The 25,158-nt window shown below is 32.2% G+C and overlaps 4 protein-coding genes across 4 annotated transcripts; 2 read left to right on the forward strand and 2 right to left on the reverse strand.

The window, feature by feature from the left end:
• Positions 1-8,466: 8,466 nt before the first annotated feature.
• On the forward strand, positions 8,467-10,644 carry LOC18029305 (mitochondrial carrier protein CoAc2). Its single transcript, XM_006413155.2, has 7 exons — positions 8,467-8,776; positions 9,054-9,139; positions 9,216-9,423; positions 9,509-9,638; positions 9,733-9,917; positions 10,005-10,133; positions 10,220-10,644. Exons 1-7 carry the CDS (start codon positions 8,639-8,641, stop codon positions 10,343-10,345), a joined length of 1,002 nt encoding a protein of 333 aa, XP_006413218.1. The 5' UTR covers positions 8,467-8,638; the 3' UTR covers positions 10,346-10,644.
• Positions 10,645-10,671: 27 nt separating this feature from the next.
• On the reverse strand, positions 10,672-12,600 carry LOC18029306 (protein EFFECTOR OF TRANSCRIPTION 1). The gene is made up of 3 exons (XM_024150032.1): positions 12,473-12,600; positions 12,151-12,255; positions 10,672-11,976 (listed from the first exon to the last, which is right to left on the reverse strand). Exons 1-3 carry the CDS (start codon positions 12,530-12,532, stop codon positions 10,879-10,881), a joined length of 1,263 nt encoding a protein of 420 aa, XP_024005800.1. The 5' UTR covers positions 12,533-12,600; the 3' UTR covers positions 10,672-10,878.
• A 2,067-nt stretch (positions 12,601-14,667) lies between these two features.
• Positions 14,668-16,389, forward strand: LOC18029412 (F-box/FBD/LRR-repeat protein At3g52680). The gene is made up of 4 exons (XM_006413157.2): positions 14,668-14,678; positions 14,808-15,693; positions 15,869-16,006; positions 16,102-16,389. Exons 1-4 carry the CDS (start codon positions 14,668-14,670, stop codon positions 16,387-16,389), a joined length of 1,323 nt encoding a protein of 440 aa, XP_006413220.2.
• Positions 16,390-16,799: 410 nt separating this feature from the next.
• Positions 16,800-18,422, reverse strand: LOC18029413 (putative GATA transcription factor 22). Its single transcript, XM_006413158.2, has 3 exons — positions 18,036-18,422; positions 17,509-17,946; positions 16,800-17,235 (listed from the first exon to the last, which is right to left on the reverse strand). Exons 1-3 carry the CDS (start codon positions 18,312-18,314, stop codon positions 16,810-16,812), a joined length of 1,143 nt encoding a protein of 380 aa, XP_006413221.1. The 5' UTR covers positions 18,315-18,422; the 3' UTR covers positions 16,800-16,809.
• Between the last annotated feature and the right edge of the window lie 6,736 nt (positions 18,423-25,158).

Below are 25,158 nucleotides of genomic sequence, written 5' to 3' on the forward strand. Positions count from 1 at the left end.
AAACTAGCATCACTTTTCCTTTTTTGTCGCCATTAAAGTATTTCTTAATCAGTTAATATAATTATATTTGGATTTAATGCATTTTAAAACCTACCTGAAATCGAACATAATTATTTAAGAACTGGATTGTTGAGCTAACCGGGGAGATCGTAAATTTAAATTAATATTGTTATTTGAAAGTAAATAAAATCGAAGTTAATTTATATTTAAAAATCATTTTATCTTTTTTACTCGTTGTTAAAATTGTTTTTTTTTTATATCCATAAGTATTTTAATGATATTATTTGGTAAGTATTCTTGAATTAGAGTTTTGTCGAGGCGCGAGTAGATGTGCCATAAGACGGAGTCGGTCGGATTAGATATATTGTTGGAGATCATGTAAATTAGTTTTGCTGATCTAAACTAAAACTATCACAATTTATTAGATTCTTATAACCTAAGAAGGAATTTATGTAGTTTTTCAGGTAGCAGGATTAATTTTTTTTTTTGAAAGATGGTAGCAGGATTTATTAAAAATGAATTTGTGTATATTAGTTTTAATTTAATCCTGTGGCACATATATAGTCGGATAAACGTATTTATAACTTAATTTTTCCCAAGTGGTTAAACGTCAAAGTATGCTCCCTAATGGGTGATAATAATAATTCTCACTATTAACGACGGTACGGACGGCTAATCAAAACCTTAAACTTGTTTAACTAGCTTTTAGTCTCGCACTTATGAACCTAACAACACACATGCAAACATTATAATTCTATACATATACACAATTAAAATTTACACATGAAGACAATTATTATTCAAAAAATAATAATTATCATTGATACTAGTCATGTGACTCATGTCTATAAGTTATAAAACTAATTTATGCAATATAACTTTCTACACAATACAAGATTTTATACATTCATGGTTTCTCCATTTTAATAGTTGCCTTTTTGATGTTTCAACGTATTGGCGTGGACCGCGTGGTATATTTTTTCTCAAAATACCATGCTACTATTTTACTTATACAATATATATATATATATATATAGCTTTAGTGATTTTTTTTTTTCAAAAAAAAAAAGGGGAAACGCTAGCAACGGCGTATAATGCTGTATCATATATATGTAAGCGAAAAGATCAGAAGGATATTTAGGAGATCTAAGAGTGGTTAAAAGTCGAACTACGTGACACATATATTGTACATACAATCATAACATAAGATTATGATTCCAAATTTTGAACAATATATGTTCATCAAGAATATAGGTTCTTGGAGGATCTTAGGTGACCCCACATATATCACAATTAAAGAGTTATTAAATTAAAATGTTTTTATTAGGTACTCAACTCTATTGATTTTTTTTTTGTCGAAAATTAATCAAAGATTAAAATTAGCACGAGTTTCTCAAATCCATATAGTTTATAGAGTGATGTCGATTCCACTTTGTGCTGGTTGGTTACAATTTCTAGAGCTGGTTACTAATTAGGAGATATTTTTGGTTTTCCAAACTAAAAGCTAACTCAGTATTTGCTAACTCATTTTGCTTTCCTGATTTTTAATTTTTTTTTCAAGGAACCAATTGTAAATAGGTCAAAATCTTGTAACACCTAGTCTTCATTTTAATGATATTTACATTTTAGCCAAAAATACCCAGTGTTTTCTCAAAACAAGCTAAATACACTAATCAACCCGAAAAATGAAATTACAAATTTTTAAGATTTAATTATAGGGGTTTTCTTTAAATCAGAGTTATGGTTGGGTATATGTGTTACATTATAATCGTTAATAATAGATAAGAGTAAAGGTATGATTTATAATTTGTATGGTTGCTATTTTGCCCGCACACCAAGATTAAGATTTTGTGTAAAGATATTGCTGTTTGTTTGGACTTAGAACAGCTGACTAGAGGGTATTAACCGGCATAACAATGTGATGAATTAAATTAATTTAGGTAGAAGATAACGAAAAGAAAGTAAACTTACAAATGCATTTCTATAGGGGGGGGGGGATATATACCCAGTTATATACACGTGCTCTTACATATGGGTGTATATTTGCATTTACGTAATACTAATAATTTGCGCATGTGATCGAACCCACCAGCGTAAAATTCGGAAATTAAACTATAGACTGAATCTCAATACATGACCAACTCAAAAACAAAAAGGCAATGCTGATAGTCATAAAAAAAGAAGATAATGCTGATTTTATATATGTTCTTATATATAATAAGAACAAAGACGTAAGTAGTCTTATGATATCTGCTCTGTAAAACTTTTTAATCAAAGAAAAGTAAAATGCTTCATGAGAAAAAGAAAAGAAGTCTGGTGGCATCCTTTGTGCCTTTCAGAAAAGGATGCGTTCTAAAGGACTGTTATATTTTGTTAGTTTCCGAAAACACATACATGTTAGATGCAAAAATTTGGGAAATAATGACATATGGTTGATTTCTTCTAGTTTAATGTCATAGATTCGCTTCAAATCATGCTGGATTATGTCTTCCACAAAAGTGACAAACCAATGGATTGTTTACATATCGTGTGTAATTTATAGGAACCTAGAATCAAATTTAGTCTCCAATTAATTGATCGATTCCCATAAGTGCCTAATAAATTGTAATCAATTACTAATTCTAACACGAAATCTTCGAGCTGAAGTTCATGATATCTTACGGACCAATCATTGAAGTATATGTACTAATTTAAATACTAATTAATAACTCGATTAATATATTATAAATCAAAAATAAACAATGATGCAAGTTGTAATAGAACGTGAAAGAGAAATGGAGTTTGGCGACTGTTTGTGCGGCTAATATGGAGAGCATCTTCATGTAAATATACGAGACATGCATCAAACGATATTGCGATCTATAATCTTTGGTATTAATGATGTCATCTGCTTATATAGTTTTGACCTTATTCTGTTAGTGTAAACTTTTTCTCGTTAATATGTGGATGTCATTGAAACGTTACATTTGTAAAGTTTTTATTTGGTCAACTATTCAAATATAAAAATATACCCAAACTCAACATTTCATAGTAGTCTTAGCGATTGAATAATCTTCCTATAAGCCTGAGCCCTAACTAAAGTCCTTTCCACCGCAATGTAAATCATAATTGACCATTAATCAGAATCAACTATTAATTTTAGTAAACCGAAAATGTTAGAAAAAATAGACTAATTTGTCTATTTCAATTAAAGATGGATTATTTTGTAGACATAATTGTTCCTGGTTTTCCTAAACCCGTAAATTCACGCTTGGCTAGCTGAGGTTCAGAGCCGATCCTGCCATTTTTAATGTTTTAGTTTTTTTTGCACATTTTAGTTATCACAAAATATGAGGTATATTAAATTAATAAATCGGATATGAATTAAATATGAGCTTTCAATTAAGTATACCAATAAATCGGATATGAGTTAAATATGAACTTTCCTTTAAGTTTACCATTAAGTGAAGTGTATTGATTGTTGCTGCTTCATATATTTAATTATAAGAAATTAATCTATTAAGTTTAATTAAGTTTGGCACAATTTACTTGTAAACACTTACACTGCGAGTATACAATAAATATGAATTGATTTCACATTGTTTACATTAGTTCAAGTATATTATTTATAATATAATTACCCTAAATCAAAATTAAAAACGTATATGTATCTCATTGTCTATACTAATCAATCTAAAAAATCATAACATAGAAAAGAGGATATGTTGAATAATTTGTGTTCAACTAGGTTTTTTTTAGTGGTTGTCCATTGCTCGTTCAATCAAATGCATTCATGAATCATAACCAGTAGAATGAAATAAAAAGAGTAGAAGACAAAACCATGAGATAATTGTAACAACTAGCAACTAATTGAATGTTAAAAAAAAAAAAAAAACTAGCAACTAAATTGAATCGGATGATGATATCCTAATACCTAATGATTTGCTGTCAGCAAGTATTATTTAATAAACGATATAGTGAAAGTCGTATCTTCCGTAGAATCATGTGACCAATTAGAAGAGGCCACGAGAATATATGTTTCATTCTTCTTGTCACTTGTCAGATATGGATTAACTCAACATCTTGAGTTGGTAAGTCGTATCCAATTTTCCCTTATATCTTTATCAATAATACGACTCCTTTTGTCCTTTTTTTTAATAGTTAGAGTCACTAGTACCGAGCTCTCTTTCTTTTTTAACAATTAAAACGCACTATTTAAAATGCTTACAATAGTAAATAATACGATCTACACTCTAATTTGGTTTTACGTTAATCATATTAGAACATGTACTTTTTTGATAAAGGAAAAAGTACATGTCTTTTAAGGTTTCGACACTTTGGTTACCAATGAGTACGAGTATCTATTTATTTTTAAAATAAAATGTTAAATTATTAAAAGGTACTTTTTGGATAGTAAAGTTTTTTTTTTTTAATCATTTTCCCTTTTAAATATAAAACAATCAAAAAAAAATATTTGCAAATTTCTCAACTCCTTCTCTCAGTGTGCTGAATCTGTTCCTTATGGTGCGATCGATCGACTTAATTAAAACATCGCTTGGATTTGGATCATCGTTATGTCTTTTGCTGTTTCTCTCGCCAACGTACCAGTATTTATGTTCTTTATCTATATATATATATATATATGAACTTATATACACGAAAAAATAATTTGTCGATTTTTTCATATTCCAATTTTTGTTCTTTTTTTTTCTTTTAATTTATAGTTGTGTAAAATGGATGATAAACAGCTATAATATGTAACGGAATAACACAAAGTAAGTATTTGATTTCAATTATATCTGTACATATATACTCAAATTCAATCGACCAAATAATAGAATCCTTATAACACCATAAGAACCCAAAAAAAATCATCAGAAATTGACTAGTATTTTTTGTTTTTTTTTTCATATTTGCTATTATTCATGCATTTAAAAGTCATGTCCTTTCCCTTGGAAAGAAATTTATTGATTACATTTGTTTGTTTTTTTGTTAAATGAATTTCTATTTTTTTAAAAAAAATTAGTGTGGAGTCCCAATACACAAGGAAGTTTCAATTGAGTGATCACGTCATAAGAAAAACATTAAAAGTAAACGAGGAACCAAGTATAAATCAATACTCAAAGCTAAAAAAAAGATACATATTAAGCTAGTTAGTGTATTACATTTTCGCATTTCAAAAGTGCTGATTTGTGAAATTAATGAGACAAATACATTAGTATAATTTTAAAAATGCGTTATGACATGGAAGTATATTCCAAATGTGTTCGTACGAACACGTTGTCGTACTGTGCAACACAAGTTCTCTACTGCCAGTGTTACGTTATCTTTTCAAGTATTAATTTTGTTTTCTTCTTAGATTTTTTTTTTTATTATAAGAAAAAAACTAAAAACATAAGCTCTGAAAATAATTATACAACTTGAGGTATATCTAATCATGAAACTTTTTTTTTGTTGTTGTATTCATTCTGACCATGAGTTTAAAATTTTTAAAACAAAAACCATGCCGTTCTTCCATTAATTGATAACTTAACAAATGGGAAATTAATAATAATATCTCTATACTGATTATATTAAAAAAAAAGTTCTTACGTTTGAAGATAAATGTAATTATAGAATAATTTAGGTTAGTAGCGAAAAGTATCTTTGGCTACCGATGACTTCGATAAATCTAAAACAGAATTTCCAAAAGAAATAGAAGAATTGTGGAACAAAAATATAGAAGAGGAATTTCACAGGAGTTTGTAAGAAAATTCATTAGACTCTTCACAAGAAACAGAACATATATAAATTTCTTACTAATTTTTACAGTATTTCACAGGAGATAATAGGAAAATATGACTTTTCTAATTTTCTATGCTATATGGTAATATCAGGAACTAAAATTAAATAACCCATGACTCCATGAGTATTTAATCATATTAGATATTATATTATTTTAAATGCATGTGAAGCCAAAACTTACCTTTTCGTTGAAAATTTAGGCACATTATTGTACCGACATAATATATTATTGCTTTTATTTTCTAAGTATGAACAATTAAGGACAAATTCAATAACCTCTTTCAATAAATACATTTAGATGAATTAAATGTTTTTATCCGGCCAACGTTATGCGAATACACGGTCATCACGCTATAAGGATAACGTCCACTTCATGATTATATGATCCAAACACATGCTTTGTACAATATTTTTGGTAGCCGAATATTAGTCACCCAATTATAAACTAGTTTTGAGATACACAGTTGTATATTGGCTAAAAAGGCACTTAGAGGTAAGTCTTCCACTTTACAAAAATCAAATAAAACTAGATTGCAACTAAATTTGAATGATTCATATTACACTGGAAAGTCTATATGACTTTTATCGTCATTTTGATGATCCAAATTTAGAGATATAAATTTCTTTAATTAGATGCTACTTTGGTTTCCAACATAAAATTTCATGATTTAAACTTGCATTATCAGTCCAAAGATTGGAGCAATCGACGAGAATTATTTCACTCATACAGTCTCGGAACTTGTGAAAGAATGGATTTGTACATATGGGGACGTCATGAATTTTTCAACAGACATGGGTGTATATATATAATACTTGTCAGTTGAGAGATTAGTTGTAAGTATGATCAATATGATCAAGAACACAAAATTGCCTCGAGAATTAAAAACACAGATGGAGTATGTCAAGTTGTAAATTTGTAATAATATCTTATAAATTTATTATGATCTTCAATCATTATTGAATAATGCATGAATGGGTCTCAATTTATATATATATATAACTAGCTTTACTTCTGCGCCTATATAATATGAATTATCAACCAACATAGCTAATAGTTCCACTTGGACACTGATTCTCATGCCCAAAATATAAATATAATACAAAAGAAAACAATAAACACTTACATAAACAAATGTTAAAAGGGAAAATACGACAGTCTGTCCGCGTCATAAATGTAAAATGTAAAATCTACTCATTTGAATTACCAGTTTTCATTTTAGCGGTTATTTATGATATGATGCTTAACAAAATGAAAACACTAACCAACAGAGCATCGTAGTAATATATATAGATAGTAAAATTATTAGCTTAATGTTTTACTCAGATAAGCATAAAAAATTTTAAAAATTTTAATCTACGTATATACATGGTTTTACCGATTCATCTTCAGTGTGAGTTCCAGTTTATTGTATTAACGGATCGAAGTTCGTGAAGAACACCTACATTAACATTCCAGCCAATTGTGTCTTGTTTCTTTCAACCGAGTAACTCCAATTACCCAATTAGGTTCAAATGAACATATGTATAACACACGCAGATAAAGCATGTGATAGATTAAAATTGTTGCTGCCCGTGCAACTTACTTTTTAATGTTCAAGTTGCTTTACAGATCTATTGACAGATAACTTCAGATATCGAGTTAGACAAATACTCATACTACTCCCTATGATGCTTTAATAAATATGTGTGTTTGGAGCATTCCCTTACACACAAGGGTGCAGACTTGCAGGTTATGGTTCTTAACTTTCTTCATATGTACTGAAGACTCGGAAACATAAACTATAAATAAAAACATTTAAAAAAAAACATAACCGTTATAAAAATTGGGCTGGTTTAACAGGTTAGAAAAGGCTGATCTGGGGTTCAAGACTGCGTACGTTCAGGGGTCTCGCTCTTAGTCAAATATACAGCACAGTTTCGATAGGTCATCAAAGAGGTGCAAGAAGCATAAATCCAAAACTTCTTGAACATATTTTAGTATTGTGTATGCTTTTCTCTTTGATAAAAGAATACATTCTATTTGTATGAACTGACCGCGGATCATGAACATTAATATGACTTTTATAACTTTGATGATCAATTCGCTAACTATGTTTGAAATTTATTGATTTCATGGACAGAATAAACCTAGAAAGACGTTGGTCTCGTTTTGACACCATTTCTTGCATCAATTCCACTTACCAAAATGGCATTTATAACTAATAAGCGAAGTCCAAATTGTCTGTTTCTAATTGGGCTGACAATACGGGCCTAGTCTCTTGTTTCTAAACGTCTTATTCACTCGACTATTAAATTAGTACTTAATTGTAAATTATACAGTATTATTATACTAGAAGATGTTTACCGTTCTAAACATGAGAATAGTATACAGAGCAAAAGCAAAAGGAGGCTCTTCCCAAAATTATTGAGAGCCATATTGAACAAATTAAAAAGGCAGACTCTTCCCAAAATGGCAAAATTTAGTGACCTTTCAAATTACAGGAAAACAGGCAATACTGTTTTTCCTATAAAAAAGAATATTGACGTCAACATACCTTTTTCTCTTTGTCAACGACATCAAACATATTGACGTGAAAAACTGAAAATTCGACTCTTCGAGACATTTTATTGAACAATAAAAAGGAAAAAAAAAACAAAAAACTTAGCGAAAGTAGAAACGAATATTAAAACCATACTTAATAATTTCCACCAATTGTCGGAGAATAAGATCTGCTTAACTTGCAGAAGAAGGTGAGAATCATAAAGAACAGTTCTTTTTTGTTTTGTTTTCTCAACTCTCTTTCTTCTTCTTCTTCTTCCTTCGACTTTAACTGGGGAAGAAGAAGTAGAAGATCCATTTAACCGTATCTATCTTTTCTCTCTCCACCGCGTTTCGATGGCGGGAGGCGAAGAGAAGAACGGGATTATTGATTCAATGCCCTTGTTCGCTAAGGAGCTTATTGCCGGCGGAGTCACCGGCGGCATAGCTAAGACCGCCGTAGCTCCACTCGAGCGGATTAAGATTCTATTCCAGGTACGAATGATTCTGGGTTTGTTGATTGTATCAAAACTTCTAGTATTGATTCGTCCCCTGACTCAATTAGGCTTATCTGAGTCAAGAAGTCGGATGGAATCATCAATCTCTCGCTTAGCCATGGTTTCTTTAATTTGAAAACCGAGAACTTTTAGTGTTGTATTGTATTCACAATCGGAATCTGTTTATAGAGATAGAAAGGCACGTGAAATTCTTGGTACACAGTCTCTGACTCTCTGGATTATAGAAGCTAATCATAGAATTTATCTTTTCTCAGACTAGAAGGGACGAGTTTAAACGCATAGGGCTCATAGGATCCATCAACAAGATTGGCAAAACTGAAGGTTTGATGGGTTTCTACCGGTACGTTGTCTCGAGTTTCAAAAGCTTTTGGGGCTTATTATACATTCATAAGATTCTTAAACCTTGTTTTCGACAGTGGGAATGGTGCAAGTGTTGCCCGGATAGTTCCCTATGCAGCTCTTCATTACATGGCTTATGAGGAATACCGGAGATGGATCATCTTTGGTTTCCCAGACACTACTCGAGGCCCATTGCTTGATCTTGTAGCTGGATCTTTTGCTGGCGGTACTGCAGTTCTCTTCACTTATCCTCTTGACCTGGTCCGGACAAAACTGGCTTATCAGGTAATCCGGCTTTAGATGTTGTGTCTTGATTGTCTCATCTTGAGTTAAAACGTAAGTAAGGCTCATAGAGAATTCAGCAGTGCAGGTTGTTGGTTCAACAAAATCTCAAGCAAAATCTATTATTCACCTGGAACAAATTGTGTACAGAGGAATTACCGATTGTTTCTCGAGGACATACAGAGAATCTGGATTCCGAGGCCTATATCGTGGTGTAGGTACATACTAACTATGTCTTTGGTGTTTACGAGATCTTCTCTTTTCTCTAAGACGCAAAAAGATTTGATCTTTCTTTTGGTTTCGTGTTATCAGCTCCTTCTATGTATGGAATCTTCCCTTACGCTGGATTAAAGTTCTACTTCTACGAGGAGATGAAACGCCATGTCCCTGCGGAACATAAGAAAGACATTTCCCTGAAACTTGTTTGTGGATCAGTCGCTGGATTGCTTGGTCAGACCTTAACGTACCCTCTTGATGTTGTCAGGAGACAAATGCAGGTGCGATTTGGTTCTGCTTCTATCGAATACATCTTGAAACCTTCATAAAATGATCTTGAGTAGTATTATAATCGAAACTCCCTGCAGGTTGAGAGACTATATGCTGCCGTTAAAGAAGAAACAAGAAGAAGAGGAACAATGCAAACGCTTTTCAAGATTGCTAGAGAAGAAGGTTGGAAGCAACTCTTCTCGGGGCTTAGCATCAATTACCTTAAGGTCTGAGAGTAGTTTCATCGATCTGTCTTTGTTTTCGGACAATGGACGGCTAACTCACAAACTATTTATCTTTTGGGTTTCTCTAGGTTGTACCATCCGTGGCAATCGGATTCACAGTATATGATGTTATGAAGCTGCACTTAAGAGTCCCATCGCGAGAGGAAACAGAGGCAGAAGATTTGACGACACGGAAAAGGAATGCTTTGAGCTAATTCTAAGGTCATCCCATGATCTGATTCTTTGTGGTGTATAAAGCCACAGAACATGATTTGAGAGTGTACATTGCATTTTTTCGTAGAGGAAATTGAAACTAACTTCCTCCAAATAAACAGTGTTAGAATCCCAATCGAAAACAATAGGACTTATATGTAAATGTCAAATTGCTTGTAGTTTTTTGTTCATTCAGGAATTTGGTTAGCACCATCCCGTGGTTATTTCTTTTCGAAACCACGAGAGACTCGATGTAATATGTAACATTCCGATATGAAGGATATCATTGAGTGTTTGGTTGCAGTAGATTCTACGTATTGGCCGAAAGGAACAAAGTATATAACAGAGACATTGATGAAGAACAATGAAGCCGGTTCCATTTAACTTGTACCTACTTAGTTATGTAACTCATACAACCTAAGCTATTTATAGTTAGAAAATATGATACGGTAAGACAACAGATTTTACTAATTCTAGTCTGGCTCGGTACATAACATTTCTGTTAGGTACTAACATTACTCTTATGCTTTCTTATTCAAGATGCGACTCTCATTCCCTTGTGTTCCTCACATCTCTTCCGTCCTTTAACTGGAGATTTCTCGCATACCAATCCATTGTACAGCTTAACGCCACAAATTACTTGACTTACGGTTGCTGACTGCACAGTTTCGGATGATCTTCTGTCCAAAGTTTTATCTTTGTGCTGCCAACATCTTCTGCTTCCCATAGGAGCACTTCTTATACAAGGCAAACCACTCTTTGTTGTAGCTTCACAGATAAGACTTGGACCACCCGAATCCTTTTTGTTCATGCCTGTACACGTCTCGGGTTTGGATTTTTCCTCCTTGAGAGCTATATCGCGTTCGGTTGGATTCAGCAGAAAGAAGAAGGCATTGACTCTCATTCCCTTGTGATCCTCACATCGTTTTCTCCTTGCAACAGGTTGGTTTCTGCAACGTACCATGTCAGGTAAAATCACTCCACATATATTCTCAGTTTCTTCACATTCTCTTTCAGGAGAAACTTCACAAGGTATTTTTTTCCCCGGGAGAACACATGAAATTCTCTGCCCTCTATGCACTGTGCATCTCTTTCTTCCTTGCATTGGAGATGTTGTGCAGGTAGTACCATCTTCTAGTAAGACTCCACAAATAGAAGCAGAATCAGAATCATCAACAATGTCATCATGTCTGTCTGAAACCGGTTGAGGTCTGGACCGACTGAGTCTAACTATTGGTGCAAGAAAATCACTCTTCTCCCCAGCTGCATCAGAGCTGATCGCTCTCTCTTCTGCAAGATCATCTTTCTTATCTTTGGTTCTGTTGCCAATTATCTTCTGAGTAACAGGAAGAATCGTTTGAGGTAAACCCGGTTTTCTCTGGTTCACAATCTCGTTGTTGCCGAGTTTCTGGAGCAAGTCATGACGAGCAATACCATAAGACCGGAGCCGAGATCTAATGCTTTCGTTTTGACCAAGAGAAGCTACAAAAACGTCATCTACGTCAACTTTTAGGCTCTGATCATGATTGGTGACAGCCACACCGAGACCTGGGAAGGATCCTTGGACTCTGTATCTACCTAACAAATCTTTTCCCTTTCTGAATTCTTCCTTATCGTTGGCTCCTATCAGAATCTGTGTCCAGTATAAATTTGACATTAAAAAAAAATTGTGTGTTTCCAGTTTAATTACTTGAGAGAAAGAGCTTAGCTTGGTGATAACTGATACATATGAGACTAAAGCCACATAGTTAGCTAATATCCAACTAAAAATACAAGTTGCAATGTGATGAAGGAGACAGAATGTGACCTTTGGAGCTAAATCCCGAGAAATGGAGGTGTAATCCGGTAAAGTCCTCCGTATTTCTGGAGCATCTGAAATGGGCTTACGCAGAAGCATGGATCGGGTAAAACCCTGGAACAAAACCCAGAAACACAAATGAAAAATGGGATCTTTAAATGGTTAGGCCGTTAAAAATGGGATCTTTAAATCGGATTCCATGAATTTTCAGGAGAAATGAATCAAACTCAACCGAAATTCTGGTGAAGTCCAGAAATGAAAGATCCATAAACTCCGAAGCAGTGAGTTTCCTAAAACCCGAGAGAGAGAGAGAACAAAAGAGAGGAAGTACCTGCCACTTGGAGAAGACGGCGTCGGGTTTAGTTCGACTGTAATCGTCCCTGTTGAACATGGTGAACACGACGGCGAAAAAACGCCGTCTCCGAGATTCAGTCTCTCTTACCTCCTTTCTGATCAGACTCGATGGTTTTTCCGTTAACTGATCGGAAAGTGATGGAGAATTTGCAGAAAATTAGTTTTTTTTTTTTGTTTTCTTTTTCAAATTTGAATTCGTCACTCGCCGCCACTGGTGAAAGAATAGTTGAAGATAGTTGAATCTACAACAGTAATTGATTGCAATCCTTTTTTTCGAAGATAATAACAAGAATTATTATAGAAAATCAAAATTAATTGAAATTATAGAAATAATAATGAGTTAATATTTTTTGGGTGATGTTGCTTATCAGTTAATTATAAAAGACGTATGATTTCTTTTTGTAACATGTATATATATATATATCTTATATTAAAAATAAGATATCCCTCTATTTCTTATTGATAAACTTTCTAGGTTTTTTTTTGTTTCTTAATGATAGAGTTTTTATAAGTTTTCAATGCATTTTTTACTAATTAATTATACCAATTTTAAAATTTGTTGAAAATAATTAAATTTCTTGAATCATGATTCGTTTAGACTCATGGGAAATTGTTTATCAATTAGAGATTTTAAATGGTCTAATATTTGTCACTTAACTATGATTAGTTGCTAATGCATTGGAAAGAGCAACATTGTTGGAGTAGAGGATTTCGAAAAGTTGTGTTTGAAGGGGATAACAAAATGGATTTCGAAAAGTTGTGTTTGAAGGGGATAACAAAATGGTAATGGAACTAATAGAAGGCAAGATGCATAACTTAAAGGTTTAAACTGGATTCTCGAAGCTAGACATTGGTAAAGAAGATTCGAGGAAGTAAAATTTACATGGTTGAAAAGGTGCCACAACATACCAGCGGACATTCTTGCAAAACATCAACTTCCTCAAAATACAGTTTTTTTCTTTTCAATATTATGTTCTAAAATGTTATTTATATGTCTTTGCATAAGGACTATGTATCGCTCACTCAAATTTAATAAATTAGACGTCACAAATAAAAAACTACGTCCGAAACACAGAATATTTTATCGTTTCTATGTTATTGGTTTATATGGACATTTAATTTATCCAATAAAATTTTATTCCCGTTGTATAAGCATATGATTTATATTATTATTTAGTGTAAGTATATATCTTTCTTAACAAGAGTACTAAACATATATATTTTTAAAACGTATGTTCAATCAATTATCATAAAATCAAAACTAATTAGAAAATTTACACTAATTAATTCATGCTTTAATACCCCTGGACCTCGAGAAAGATACCCATTCTAAGTTTTTAACCAGAGTAGTGCTTAGATAAATAGTGGTCAAAGGCGATTGACAATGAAATAGTTTTTTAATCTTGAATGTTAGTGTTCTCAATCTATTCTAGTGATGAAAATTTGTTGGATTATACAAATTTTGCATCATATTAAAAAACCTATCAATAAAAAAAATGTTCCAAATAGATCAAATATATAAATGTCTACAACAATGGATATCAAGAAACAAAAATGTGTTTTTAAAAATTAATATTTTTATTTAAAATAAATAAAAAAATACAAACAAAAACTTAGTTTTAAAACCTAATATGTTTTAGTTTCTTATGTTGTTTGGTGGCACCTATAATTTTAAACATAATTTTATAATATTTGTGGTTGTAATTTAGAACACAATTTTAATAGAAATGATTAAAAATGAAACAAAATCAAGCAAAAGACAAAAAATACAAATATCAAAATTTAATGAATTTCGTGAATGTTAAAAAATAAAAACTATAACAAAAATAAGTTTCTTAAATAAACTCAAGAAACTGTTTATCTTAATCTTATAATGTTTTATTTTGTTTTCTTTACTATTTTTTCAATTATCTCCGGGGAGATTTTCTTTATTCTTATTTTCGACGCTAACCAATAATATTGATCATATTAAAAATAAATTAAAAAACTAAAAAAAATTATGTATGTGTAAATCTTGCAAAAAAAGTTTCCTAAGTTTTTCTCAAAAAATTGAGACCCTAGGTTTATGTTTCTTATATTATAACGTTGAGCAGGACTCTGTTTCTAACCAACCCAAAAAAAAAAAAACTAGAGAAAACTAGGGTTTCTTTCGAGTCTTATCTTATAACGACAATGCACCCAAAGTAAGTTTCTTTCCGATAATTCTACTTGCGTTCTAGGTTTCCTTAGCCTCCAAACACCGACCAAATACTTCAGATAATATATCTTCGACTTTGGAGTTTGGATCGTCCTAATTGATGTTTTCATAGCAGAATTGTTGGTGGAACCTTCAAGAAGAAACGAAGCGTTAACATGACAACAGATAAGATTAGTGAATTGCCTGATGCTTTGCTGCTTCATATATTGTCCTTAATTCCGACAATAGATGTCGTAGGGACATGTGTTTTATCGAAACGGTGGAGATCTCTTTGGAAATATGTGCCTAGACTTGACTATGATTACCGGAATGATAGAAGACTGTCGCACCAATTTGTTCACAGGTTCTTGATATTACATAAGTCGCAGCAATTTGTTCACGGGCTTCTAGAGAGTATGCGACTTATAGTTGCGTCGGATTGTGAGGCTTTCGATATCGAAATTTGGATCGGGTATGGGGTTGAACATGGTTTGCGTGAGCTAGAACTCGATTATTTCTCGGAGAAAGAAAATATCCGATTGCCTAGTAACATCTACGCTTGTAAAACACTCGAGGTCTTGAAACTTAAGAACTGTGTTCGCGTAGATGTTCCTGATTCACAAGTTTGTTTCAAGTCCCTTAAGATCCTAAACCTTCAACTTGTGTACTTCAAGGACGATGATTCAGTTCGTAAGCTTTTCTCAAGTTGTCCTAAACTTGAAGAATTGGTTGTTAAACGATATATGGACGATGTCATAAACTTCACTATTGAAGTACCATCTCTAAAGAGCTTATCAATACATGATTGTAGCGATGGAGATGGTCGAAGAGGGTATGTGATAAATACTCCTTTGAACCACTTGTCCATTAAAGGACTCAAAGATTTTGAGTTTTCACTTGAGAATATGCCGGAGCTAAGAGAGGCAAAGATTATTGATATTTTTGATATAAATACTCATAAGCTTCTCCTACCTCTCGCCTCATCAGTCAAGCGTCTCTCCTTGTCTCTATCGCCTTTAGAGGTAAACATGTACCTTTTTGATTTCACATCCTTTCAGTTCTTTTGTAATCCAACTCTTTCACTTTTGAAAACCAAGACGAATTAAAATTGATCTCTAATTTTGGAGTTAGACTTTTTATTTTTATTTTGTGGACATTATACGGTTGAACATATTTTTTCGTTTGCTTGCACCGCAGACTAGGTACGCTGATAGTATTGTCTTTCATCAGCTTGTATATTTGGAGCTAAGTACTAGTAAAACCGAGTGGTGCAATCTACTAGTGATTTTGCTATCTAATTCTCCTAATTTAAAAGTTCTCAAGCTCATGAGAGATGTAAGAAACTCCTTCAACTTTCCTTACTTCTCTAGGTTAACTTTTTCACTTTGATGAGTCTAAAACATTGTGTTTTTAATCGGTTTTGGTCACAGGAGTCAGGGAAAGATAATAAGGAGCGCGTGCCTAACCCACAATTTTGTAGACCGATTAAAGTTCCTCCTTGTTTGTTATTGTACCTACAAAGATTCGAGTGGGAAAGATACAATGGAATACGTGAAGAAGAGAGACAAGTTGCGAAGTACATACTAAGAAATGCGAAACATTTGAAGGAAGCAAATTTCTCGACGAAAAACTCTAATTCGAATGAGAAATTTGAGATGTTAAAGGAGTTAGTTCGTAAGCCTAAGGCTTCACCTTCGTGTCATTTTTTATTTGAGTGAAAAAAACAAAAGTTGTTTTAGATGAGATGCAACTGATGCGCAATTTCGTCCAAGTATAATAAGCTTTTGAATACTTTTTTTTTAACGCTAGTTTAGACTATTGAGATTTACATTGGTTTTCTGGTAAAACTGGATTTGTAAGATGAAGACGTGAACATGTTAACGATTCTTGTTAATCAAAGAACAGAAAAACTAGTGTATACTACTAGGGCATCCTCATATATTCCACAATTCTGTTGGCAATTAAACTCATATTCTATATGTCTTTTCCAAATCTTACAAGTCGAAGCTATATGGTTGATTTGAGGAATAAAGTATGGTCTAGGGCTTCTAGGCTTCTTGAGGAATGAAATATTGTCTAATAGCTTCAGAGAATTGTTGTGGTGTTCAAATTGGGGAATTGTGAATGAAACTTTGTAATCATCCGTGAACCATTCCGTATGATAGAGCCATCAATAAAATGGCAGCCTCCTTCTCATCTTGAGGGAAAACTTGCTGATAAGCTGAGCTTTTGCTTAAGATTATGGCTAGATCATCAAAATCAAACTTGTTTGAAGAAGAACACGTCGAAGAAGAAAACGACATATTCTCGGATCTGCCTTGAGTCTCCAAGTCCCCGGCTGTTGTGGCCTTTATCACCGGTACCGCCTCAGATGTGATCATCCTCTTACAATTCTTTACCTTTGGAGCCAAAGGAGAAACGAGATTATAAACTTCACTTGATCTCTTGTTCTTGTTTTGCATCTTCTTCTTCATGAGCAGTGGTGACACGTCAAAGGTTCCCGTTGCGGCTGCAGCAGCCCGCCTCGCCTTCCTTTGCCTTATCCCACACGCGTTACATAGAGACTGTAATAACAAATGGAAAATGATAGCTAGTGAATTTTCTTGTAAGATTGATTTTTAGGAGAACTTATTTAGGAAATTTTCTGAACAAGAATGATTAAGAATATATAGTACCTAAAATTGATTTTTACCAATTAGTTTTTTGTTAGCGATTATGTAGATTTGTGTTTCTTGCGCTGTTAATTAGTCCTAGAAATCGAGAGCTTCTAATGATGATATACAATATGAAATTAATCTTTAGGAATGTGTTGAAATAATATATGTGTGGTTTATTACCTTGGGACCTCTCGGCCCACTTCTCCAAAGAGGAGTCTTGGTCGTGTTACAATCGGAGCAAATCCTAACCACGCAACTGCTGCTTCCGTTATAACCATTCTCCTTGACAATACTATTGTACTGATTTTTCAATGTTTTCTTGAGATGATCATGATGAGCTTCTTCGAGATTTCTTTGGCTCATGGATTGGTCCTGATTAACGTGTTGTTTGTCGTTGTAGGTGGTGGTGAGAATCGTCTTCTTCTTCATCAATCTCACCTTCGAAGAAACCCACTTGAGCGAATTAGTTTCTGTCTCGTCTTTTGTCGGACATCGAGGAAGATCAGTTTGGTCTTGAAAATTATCTCTCTTCCTTATCGTCAATTTTAATCGTGACTCCTGCTTTGGCACCATTTGATCGCTTGATGATGATCCATCATTAGATACAAACTTCTTGGTCTGAAATTATTTAATTTGAATACTATAAATTTTAGCAGGATATTCAAAGACTATTGTATATATGAGATTTACTTTAAAAAAAGTTATACCTCGAGGGATTGAGAGAGTTGGGGATCAAGAAAACGTTGGAAAGTGATGTTGTTGTACCCAACATATACTTGATCTTGGTGAGAGTTGATCAAGAAAGGGAGGTAGGAATGAGATGGTGAAGTCAAAGAAGATGACGAAGAGGAGATATTAAAAGGAGCTTGATGTTGTTGTTGTTGATGATGATGATTATGATGAATAGAGGATCCAAGAGGAGTGAAAAAAGGTTGGTGGTTTTGATCTTCATTGAGATCTATAGTGTAATGAAAATTCGAACCCATGATCGATAGAGATGATCAGTGAAACACAAAAGATAAGGAAGAGGAGAGATTGGGAGAGATCAGGGACAGTCAGAGAAGGATCCAAGCTATACTGTGTTTGACCCTTTTTAAAGGCAAGAGACCACGAGCCAAAAACAAATTAATTAGAGAATATATGCATCAACTTACACTAGTAGAATATAGAAGAATTCAGAAGATATGGATAAACATTTATTTATAAATAATTTGTGGTTTGATTTAAGATCAAATTAATTTAGTACATGCATAAAAAGGAAATAAATTATCTAACAAAGAAAAAACAAAATCAGAACATTCCTATCATTTTCACCAGTGTTGGCTAACATTTTTGAAACTCAATAACATGAAAAGAACAAATTGATGATTCTATATTGAAAAGAATTAGCTTTTCTTCGTCAGAACAAAAAAAATAGTTGGCAACAATATTACATAAAACATACAAAGTAAACTGAATTACACTCCTACATTAGAAAGAAGTTACTGTGCAATATAATATAGACATATATCGAATGTAGCATGTTGATATTTTGCCCTCAGTAGATAAACGATTGAGCTACCATCACTGGTTGAGTTTGATTAATTCGAACTAATCCAAATGGTTTGAGATATTAGTTATCACAAACCAAAAACAATAAATCAAAGGGTACACGTGAGTCTAGGATAGCCATCCGAATACAAAAGACATGAGACCATATGTATAGGAATGGTAGTACTGGACGACCCCATGCACAAGTAATCCTACAAAAGAGAGAAAAGCAACCCTAATTCAGAATATGTCATGTCTCATGATAATGATCAAGTTATGCGTCGAATGGTAAAGAAAGAAAACATCCCCACCTTAAGTATTTGCCAAACTCCTTCAATTCCCCCCGATCAAATTTACAGGTCAGTCAGGACCCCCACACATATTTTTTTCTAATATAAAAATTAATTTTATTTCATCATTTATATACTTTCATTTTCATAAGTCTAGCAATTAACTACATGTGTTATGAAGTTTTATAATTACTAATCTGACTATGAAAATTTATTTTATGCTGCATGCAGATGAAACTGATTATCATTTAGGGTTCACCGTAATATATATGTATGTTATACTATATCCAAATCTCATAATCGAAAACTGCATAATGAGCTTTAAGATTCTTGTAAAATTCGTTGAGGATGAGGATTACGGAGATTTGAACCAAAGGAGAATAACGTCTAAATATTGAAAGTTTGATAGATGATCTTGATATATACTTTTATTTAATATTTATTGTTCTAAAATGTGAAATATGATCATTTCAAATATTAGTAGGGACAAAGATCTAAACATCAAAACCGGATCACAAACAAACAAAAGAAAATATAAAAGCGACGACCTTTCACCTTTCAAAGTTCCCTAGCTACAACTTGCTTTAGGCACATATATCCAATTGCAGCAGCTATTACGTAGCCACATCACATGCATGTCCATTTTAAAATTTTTTAAAAGAAAAACTTTTGAGTTTTACCGAAAAATCGGCCAAAACCTATCTCAACTTCACCAAATGGTGCGAAAACATACTTGAGAAATTAGAGTGCCCGAATACCTGAACTCATTAAAACCGGCCTTTTCATACCTGCATTAATAAAGTTTTGGCAAATCCATACATTAACTAGTTTTCCGTTAGTCAACTGTCTTATTCCGTTAACGGAAAAAAATCCCGTCGCAACGTCACCAGAACGGAAAACGACATCGTTTTACTTTTTTTTTTGTTCGTCTTTTTTTTTTTGTTCATCCTTATCAAAACGACGTCGTTTTGATTAATTTTTTTCTGTTCGTCATGATCAAAACGACGTCGTTTTGGTAATTGTGAACAAAAAAAAAATTTTGTACATTAACCGATGTAAAAAATTTAGTAAAAAATTTAGTAAATTCAGTAATAAATTTAGTAAAAAATAACAGAATTTTTTAAAAAAATTTACTAAAAAATTAAGTAAAAACTTTTACTAAAAAAAGACACCAATACCATTAACAACAAGATAACAGAAACATTGTTTTAAACATCCAGGGTTAATGTTATTTTTTACTAAATTTTTTAGGATAATACATCCATTGGTTAATGTTATTTTTTACTAATTTTTTTACTAATTCTGTTATTTTTTACTGTTATTTTGTATTTTGTTATTTTTTACTTAATTTTTTACTAATTTTTTTTAAAAAATTCTGTTATTTTTTACTAAATTTATTACTGAATTTACTAAATTTTTTACTAAATTTTTTACATCGGTTAATGTACAAATTTTTTTTTTTGTTCGTCATACTCAAAACGACGTTGTTTTGAGTATTTTTTTTTTGTTCACAGTTACCAAAACGACGTCGTTTTGATCATGACGAATAAAAAAAAATTTAATTAAGGACGAACAAAAAAAAATAATCAAAACGACGTCGTTTTGATTTTGACGAACAAAAAAAAAGTAAAACAATGTCGTTTTCCGTTTCGATGACGTTGCGACGGGATTTTTTCCGTTAACGGAATAAGACCGTTGACTAACAGGAAACTAGTCAATGTATGAATTTGCCAAAACTTTATTAGTGCAGGTATGAAAATGCCGGTTTTAATGAGTTCAGGTATGTATTCGGACACTCAAATTTCTCAGGTATGTTTTCGCACCATTTGGTGAAGTTGAGGTAGGTTTTGGCCGATTTTCCGAGTTTTACCTTTGGGTAACTAGATGGTAAAAATAAACATTAAAAAGGGAAAATTGCTCTTTCTTTTAACTGACTTTGTTGCTTTTATCAGTCGTGTATAGTACTTTTCAGGGTTCAAATGTGGTTAAAAACTCTTCATACCAACTCTGGCCGGTCCTTTTTTTTAGGTTGAGTAATTATTATGCAATTGTACTTTTTTCCAAATAAATTGCAAATAGGCTGTGAATGGTGATGTGCATGCAATTTCCCATCGTACATCAAAATGCCTTTATCATTATTAGTATACATTAACTCTATTTTATTATTCACTGTTTAGAACATCATGAATTTCTTAAACAATATATAATTCTCTTTTGGATGATGTCTCATTTGGACAACGGTCAAGGACAAGTGTCAACCCTTCATTTTCGCGCGGTCAAAATGCCATCTTTTTATAAATGTATTTCTGGTTCTAACTACTAAACTTAGTTAAAATATAGTGGTTTTTCTACTGTTACTCTTTTTTTTTCTACTGTTACTCTTACGTAGTATTGAAAAGAAAATAAATATTAATTACAGATGTGTCACGGTGACACGGTGAGAGCTAGTAATTTTACTATAAAAGACAAAAAAACCGTTTCTTTGAAATAGTTGTAACTCTATATATAAACTTTCAACCATTCAATATATAGTTCATAATTCCATATCAAAATTCTGTTGTGACAACTGACAACCCAAGGGATCATGCGAATTACTTTAGTTACCTTTCCTTTCAATCTTTCATAATCGAAAAAAAAGTAGCTAGTTTATTGTGGGATTAAAGATATATATGTCCGTTCTTGGACCAATTAAAAGATGATTAACGTATGTATCCAATCCTATCAGGAAAAAAACCTTGATTTTCTAGTTGAACTCATTGCAACACAGCTAAGGGCGATAGTGAAACTTACATAACGACTAGAATCGGAATCACAATAAATGAAGTGAGAATCAGATAGATATGGATTTCCGAAAAAAAACCTAAATAATTAGCTAATTAATTTAACTCTCAGTCTAGTTGCACCCATTGAAACACAGCTAAGCACAATAGGGAAACTTACATAAAGACTAAGATCTGAATCACAATAAATAAAGTAAGAATCAGATAGATATGGATTTAGGAAAAAAACAGAAGTGGCATGAGATAAATAAACGATAGAGAGATGGGATACGTATGCCGCATAGGGATCACAAAATTCCCCAAAATTCATCAAGTGACATTTTGACAGTAACAAGACACATATTTAGACATACATATGACACATTATGTATATGTATTATGTATATATGTGAATGTCAGTACAATTGGTTTGTGTCCAACATTTTGGTGCTTTTCATGACTTGTCTCCTTTTTTTGGTTTCTTCTATATTAAAGATTTCCCAGAAGGGACCATTACCTCTCTGATCTTCACCACCGTATCATCTGTCTTGTGACATTTCTCTTTCTCTTCGATATTATCATCTAATCTTGACCTCATTATCACATAGTTTTTCATTTATTAAATAATATTTTCTAATATTTTCTTACCTATACAGACTAATTATAGACCTAAAACAAATGTAATTATATATGCGGTGTTCGAATATATACGTCAAAGGATCTGAGTTCGGATTCTGTGTGGGACTTCGTCTTTTGACGCAAGAGTATACGGTAACAGAGACTATAATTTTCAATAGATACCCAAATGTAGTTATCGTATATTAAATAGAGAGCTAATTTGAACCAAAATAATATAATGTTTATATTAGATTTTCGTCTTAATATAAAAATTTTGTATGCTTTATTCAAGATTAACCAATAACATTACTAATTTTGGTCAAGATTTTTATGTGATACTGGATCCTGAGACTCTTAAGTGAATATGCCATATTTTGTACCAAAATTAAGAAAATAGACCATATTTTTGAAAATCAATAAAATTAGTCTAAAACTAAATCTTAAACCCAAAAATTAAAGCCTAAATTTTTTAAAAAATAAACTTAAACCCTAGAAGCTAAATCCAAATCCAAAACTATACGACCCAAAAAAATAAATTCTAAACCCTAAATGGTCTTAATGGCTAAACCCAAAAAATGGCGCATTCTTCTTTACTTTAGAAGAAGCAAACTAGTTTTTTAGTTTCAACATTTTTAGCCACTGTCCATTAATAATAAAGTTTTAATTCGAATTATAATCGCACAAAGCCGAATTTCAAATTAACTTCTCCAATTTTGTATGTCAGCGTACAATGCGGATCAAACATCTAATTGTCAAACACATGTGAACGTTTATATCCACAAAGCCTAATTAATAAGATCTATAGATATATTTTGTTCTTCTACAACATTGCATTAGAATCCACCACTTGTAAAAAATGTCAGATAGCAATGTTACTACTTACAGGGGGGAATTTGAACTGGAAATATCTTTGAAAGAATTAGGATATTTCTACGTGGTTGAAACAAATTGCTACTGGACATGGATACACGGGCTTATTAATTAATAGCAAAGAGTTGATACTAACGGGCCTGAGAAGAACAGTGGGCCTATCTGGACTTCAAATTTGGAACGAAAAAGTACAATTTCCGTATAAAAAATGAAGTGATGTTAAAAAAAATGGAATAAATTTTTATCCTTAAAAATTACTTTTACCGTGTAAAAAAACAAAGTTTAAGAGATCATCTAACCAAGTTGAATTTACAAAAAAATAGATGTATATCGGGGAACCCAAATTAAACAATTTGAATGCTCAAATGTGGGCCAGATCATCTCACTACAAAAAAAGTATGGTCTTTCCGGTCCCGTGGTTGGTTTATATGACTCAACTTCCCCTTTAATCTAGTTTTTGAATAACACATGTATAAGTTTGTATAAACAAAGAGTAACGGTATATATCTCTGTCACAATGATTATAGTTGGTGAATGGTGAATGTTGGGGGGGGGGGGGTTTGGATAGGGTGTTGTTGTTAGTAAGGATTTGGTTAATTAGAGCCACGTGGCAGTCTGTGGATGGTTTAGTCGGGCGTGGAAGGTAAAGCTTTGTAGTCAGCGAAGTTAAGTCATGAGATGCGGCAACTTGACTTTCTCAACGAACCACAATTGTCAACTAAACCTCATTGCATAACTTCAATTATTGCATATAATTAATGGAGTATACAATATCGGAATACCAAAAGCCACCTTTTTAAAAAAAAATTGTAGCTAACCTCACATTATGGTTCGGGTAGGCTTTCCCTAGACTACTGATTTACTATTTGTTACACTTAGACGAAGTTCATGCTATACATAATTTATCTATGCTAGGTTCTTACTTCTAATTAATCTGTTAATCGGCTATAATTGACTATAGATAACAATGTTATACAAGCTAATTAACGCAACGCTCCACATAAGATCAAATGGGAAAGATTTAAATGGAAAAGGTTTAAAATAGATCAATGGATAATATTAAAGTTAAATTTTAAAACTGAGAAAATAGATCGTAAAGAAATGGAAACATTGTAAACTACTCAACTGGTAACTGACAAGCTACTATGGGTTCATTCAACTAACTTCAACTTCAAAGTCACCCGCCCAAAGCAAGAAGATTTGGGTCCCGACTACTTTCCATTATTTTTCATTTATTAAAAGTCAAAAATGTACTTGCTCTGTTTCATAATATTTGATTTTCAAATTTTTTTCTTCTTTCACAATATTTGATTTTCTATGTGTAATTAATGCTTGTATATTCTTTGATTTCATTCTCTATTGGTAGAAAAGAAAAAGTAATACTAATAAAAATAATAAATCAATTGTAAAAATAAACTATTTAAATAAATAAAACAGCAAATAATTGAGCATTAATTGCTTCTTAATCTATGTGCAATATTCAGAAAATCAACTATTATCAAAACACAGTGGAGATTTTTATTTCATTTGAATGTAACAAATAAATGTGAAATTTCAAGTCAAATAATAAAATCAAAGACAAATTTTAAAATGGAGATCTCATTTCATTTAAATGTAACAAATAAAATGTGAAATTAATATTGTAGTGTTAAATTCTATTGAATTGCATCTAACTTTATACAACCCCCTAATAAAATAAGATGGCATGTATGTCAACCTTAATATATAAATAGCTCTAAGAACCTCATTAGTTCCGAATCCAC

This window comes from Eutrema salsugineum, unplaced genomic scaffold (genome assembly GCF_000478725.1).
Source record: "Eutrema salsugineum unplaced genomic scaffold, Eutsalg1_0 scaffold_1, whole genome shotgun sequence".
In the NCBI taxonomy this organism is placed as follows: domain Eukaryota; kingdom Viridiplantae; phylum Streptophyta; class Magnoliopsida; order Brassicales; family Brassicaceae; genus Eutrema; species Eutrema salsugineum.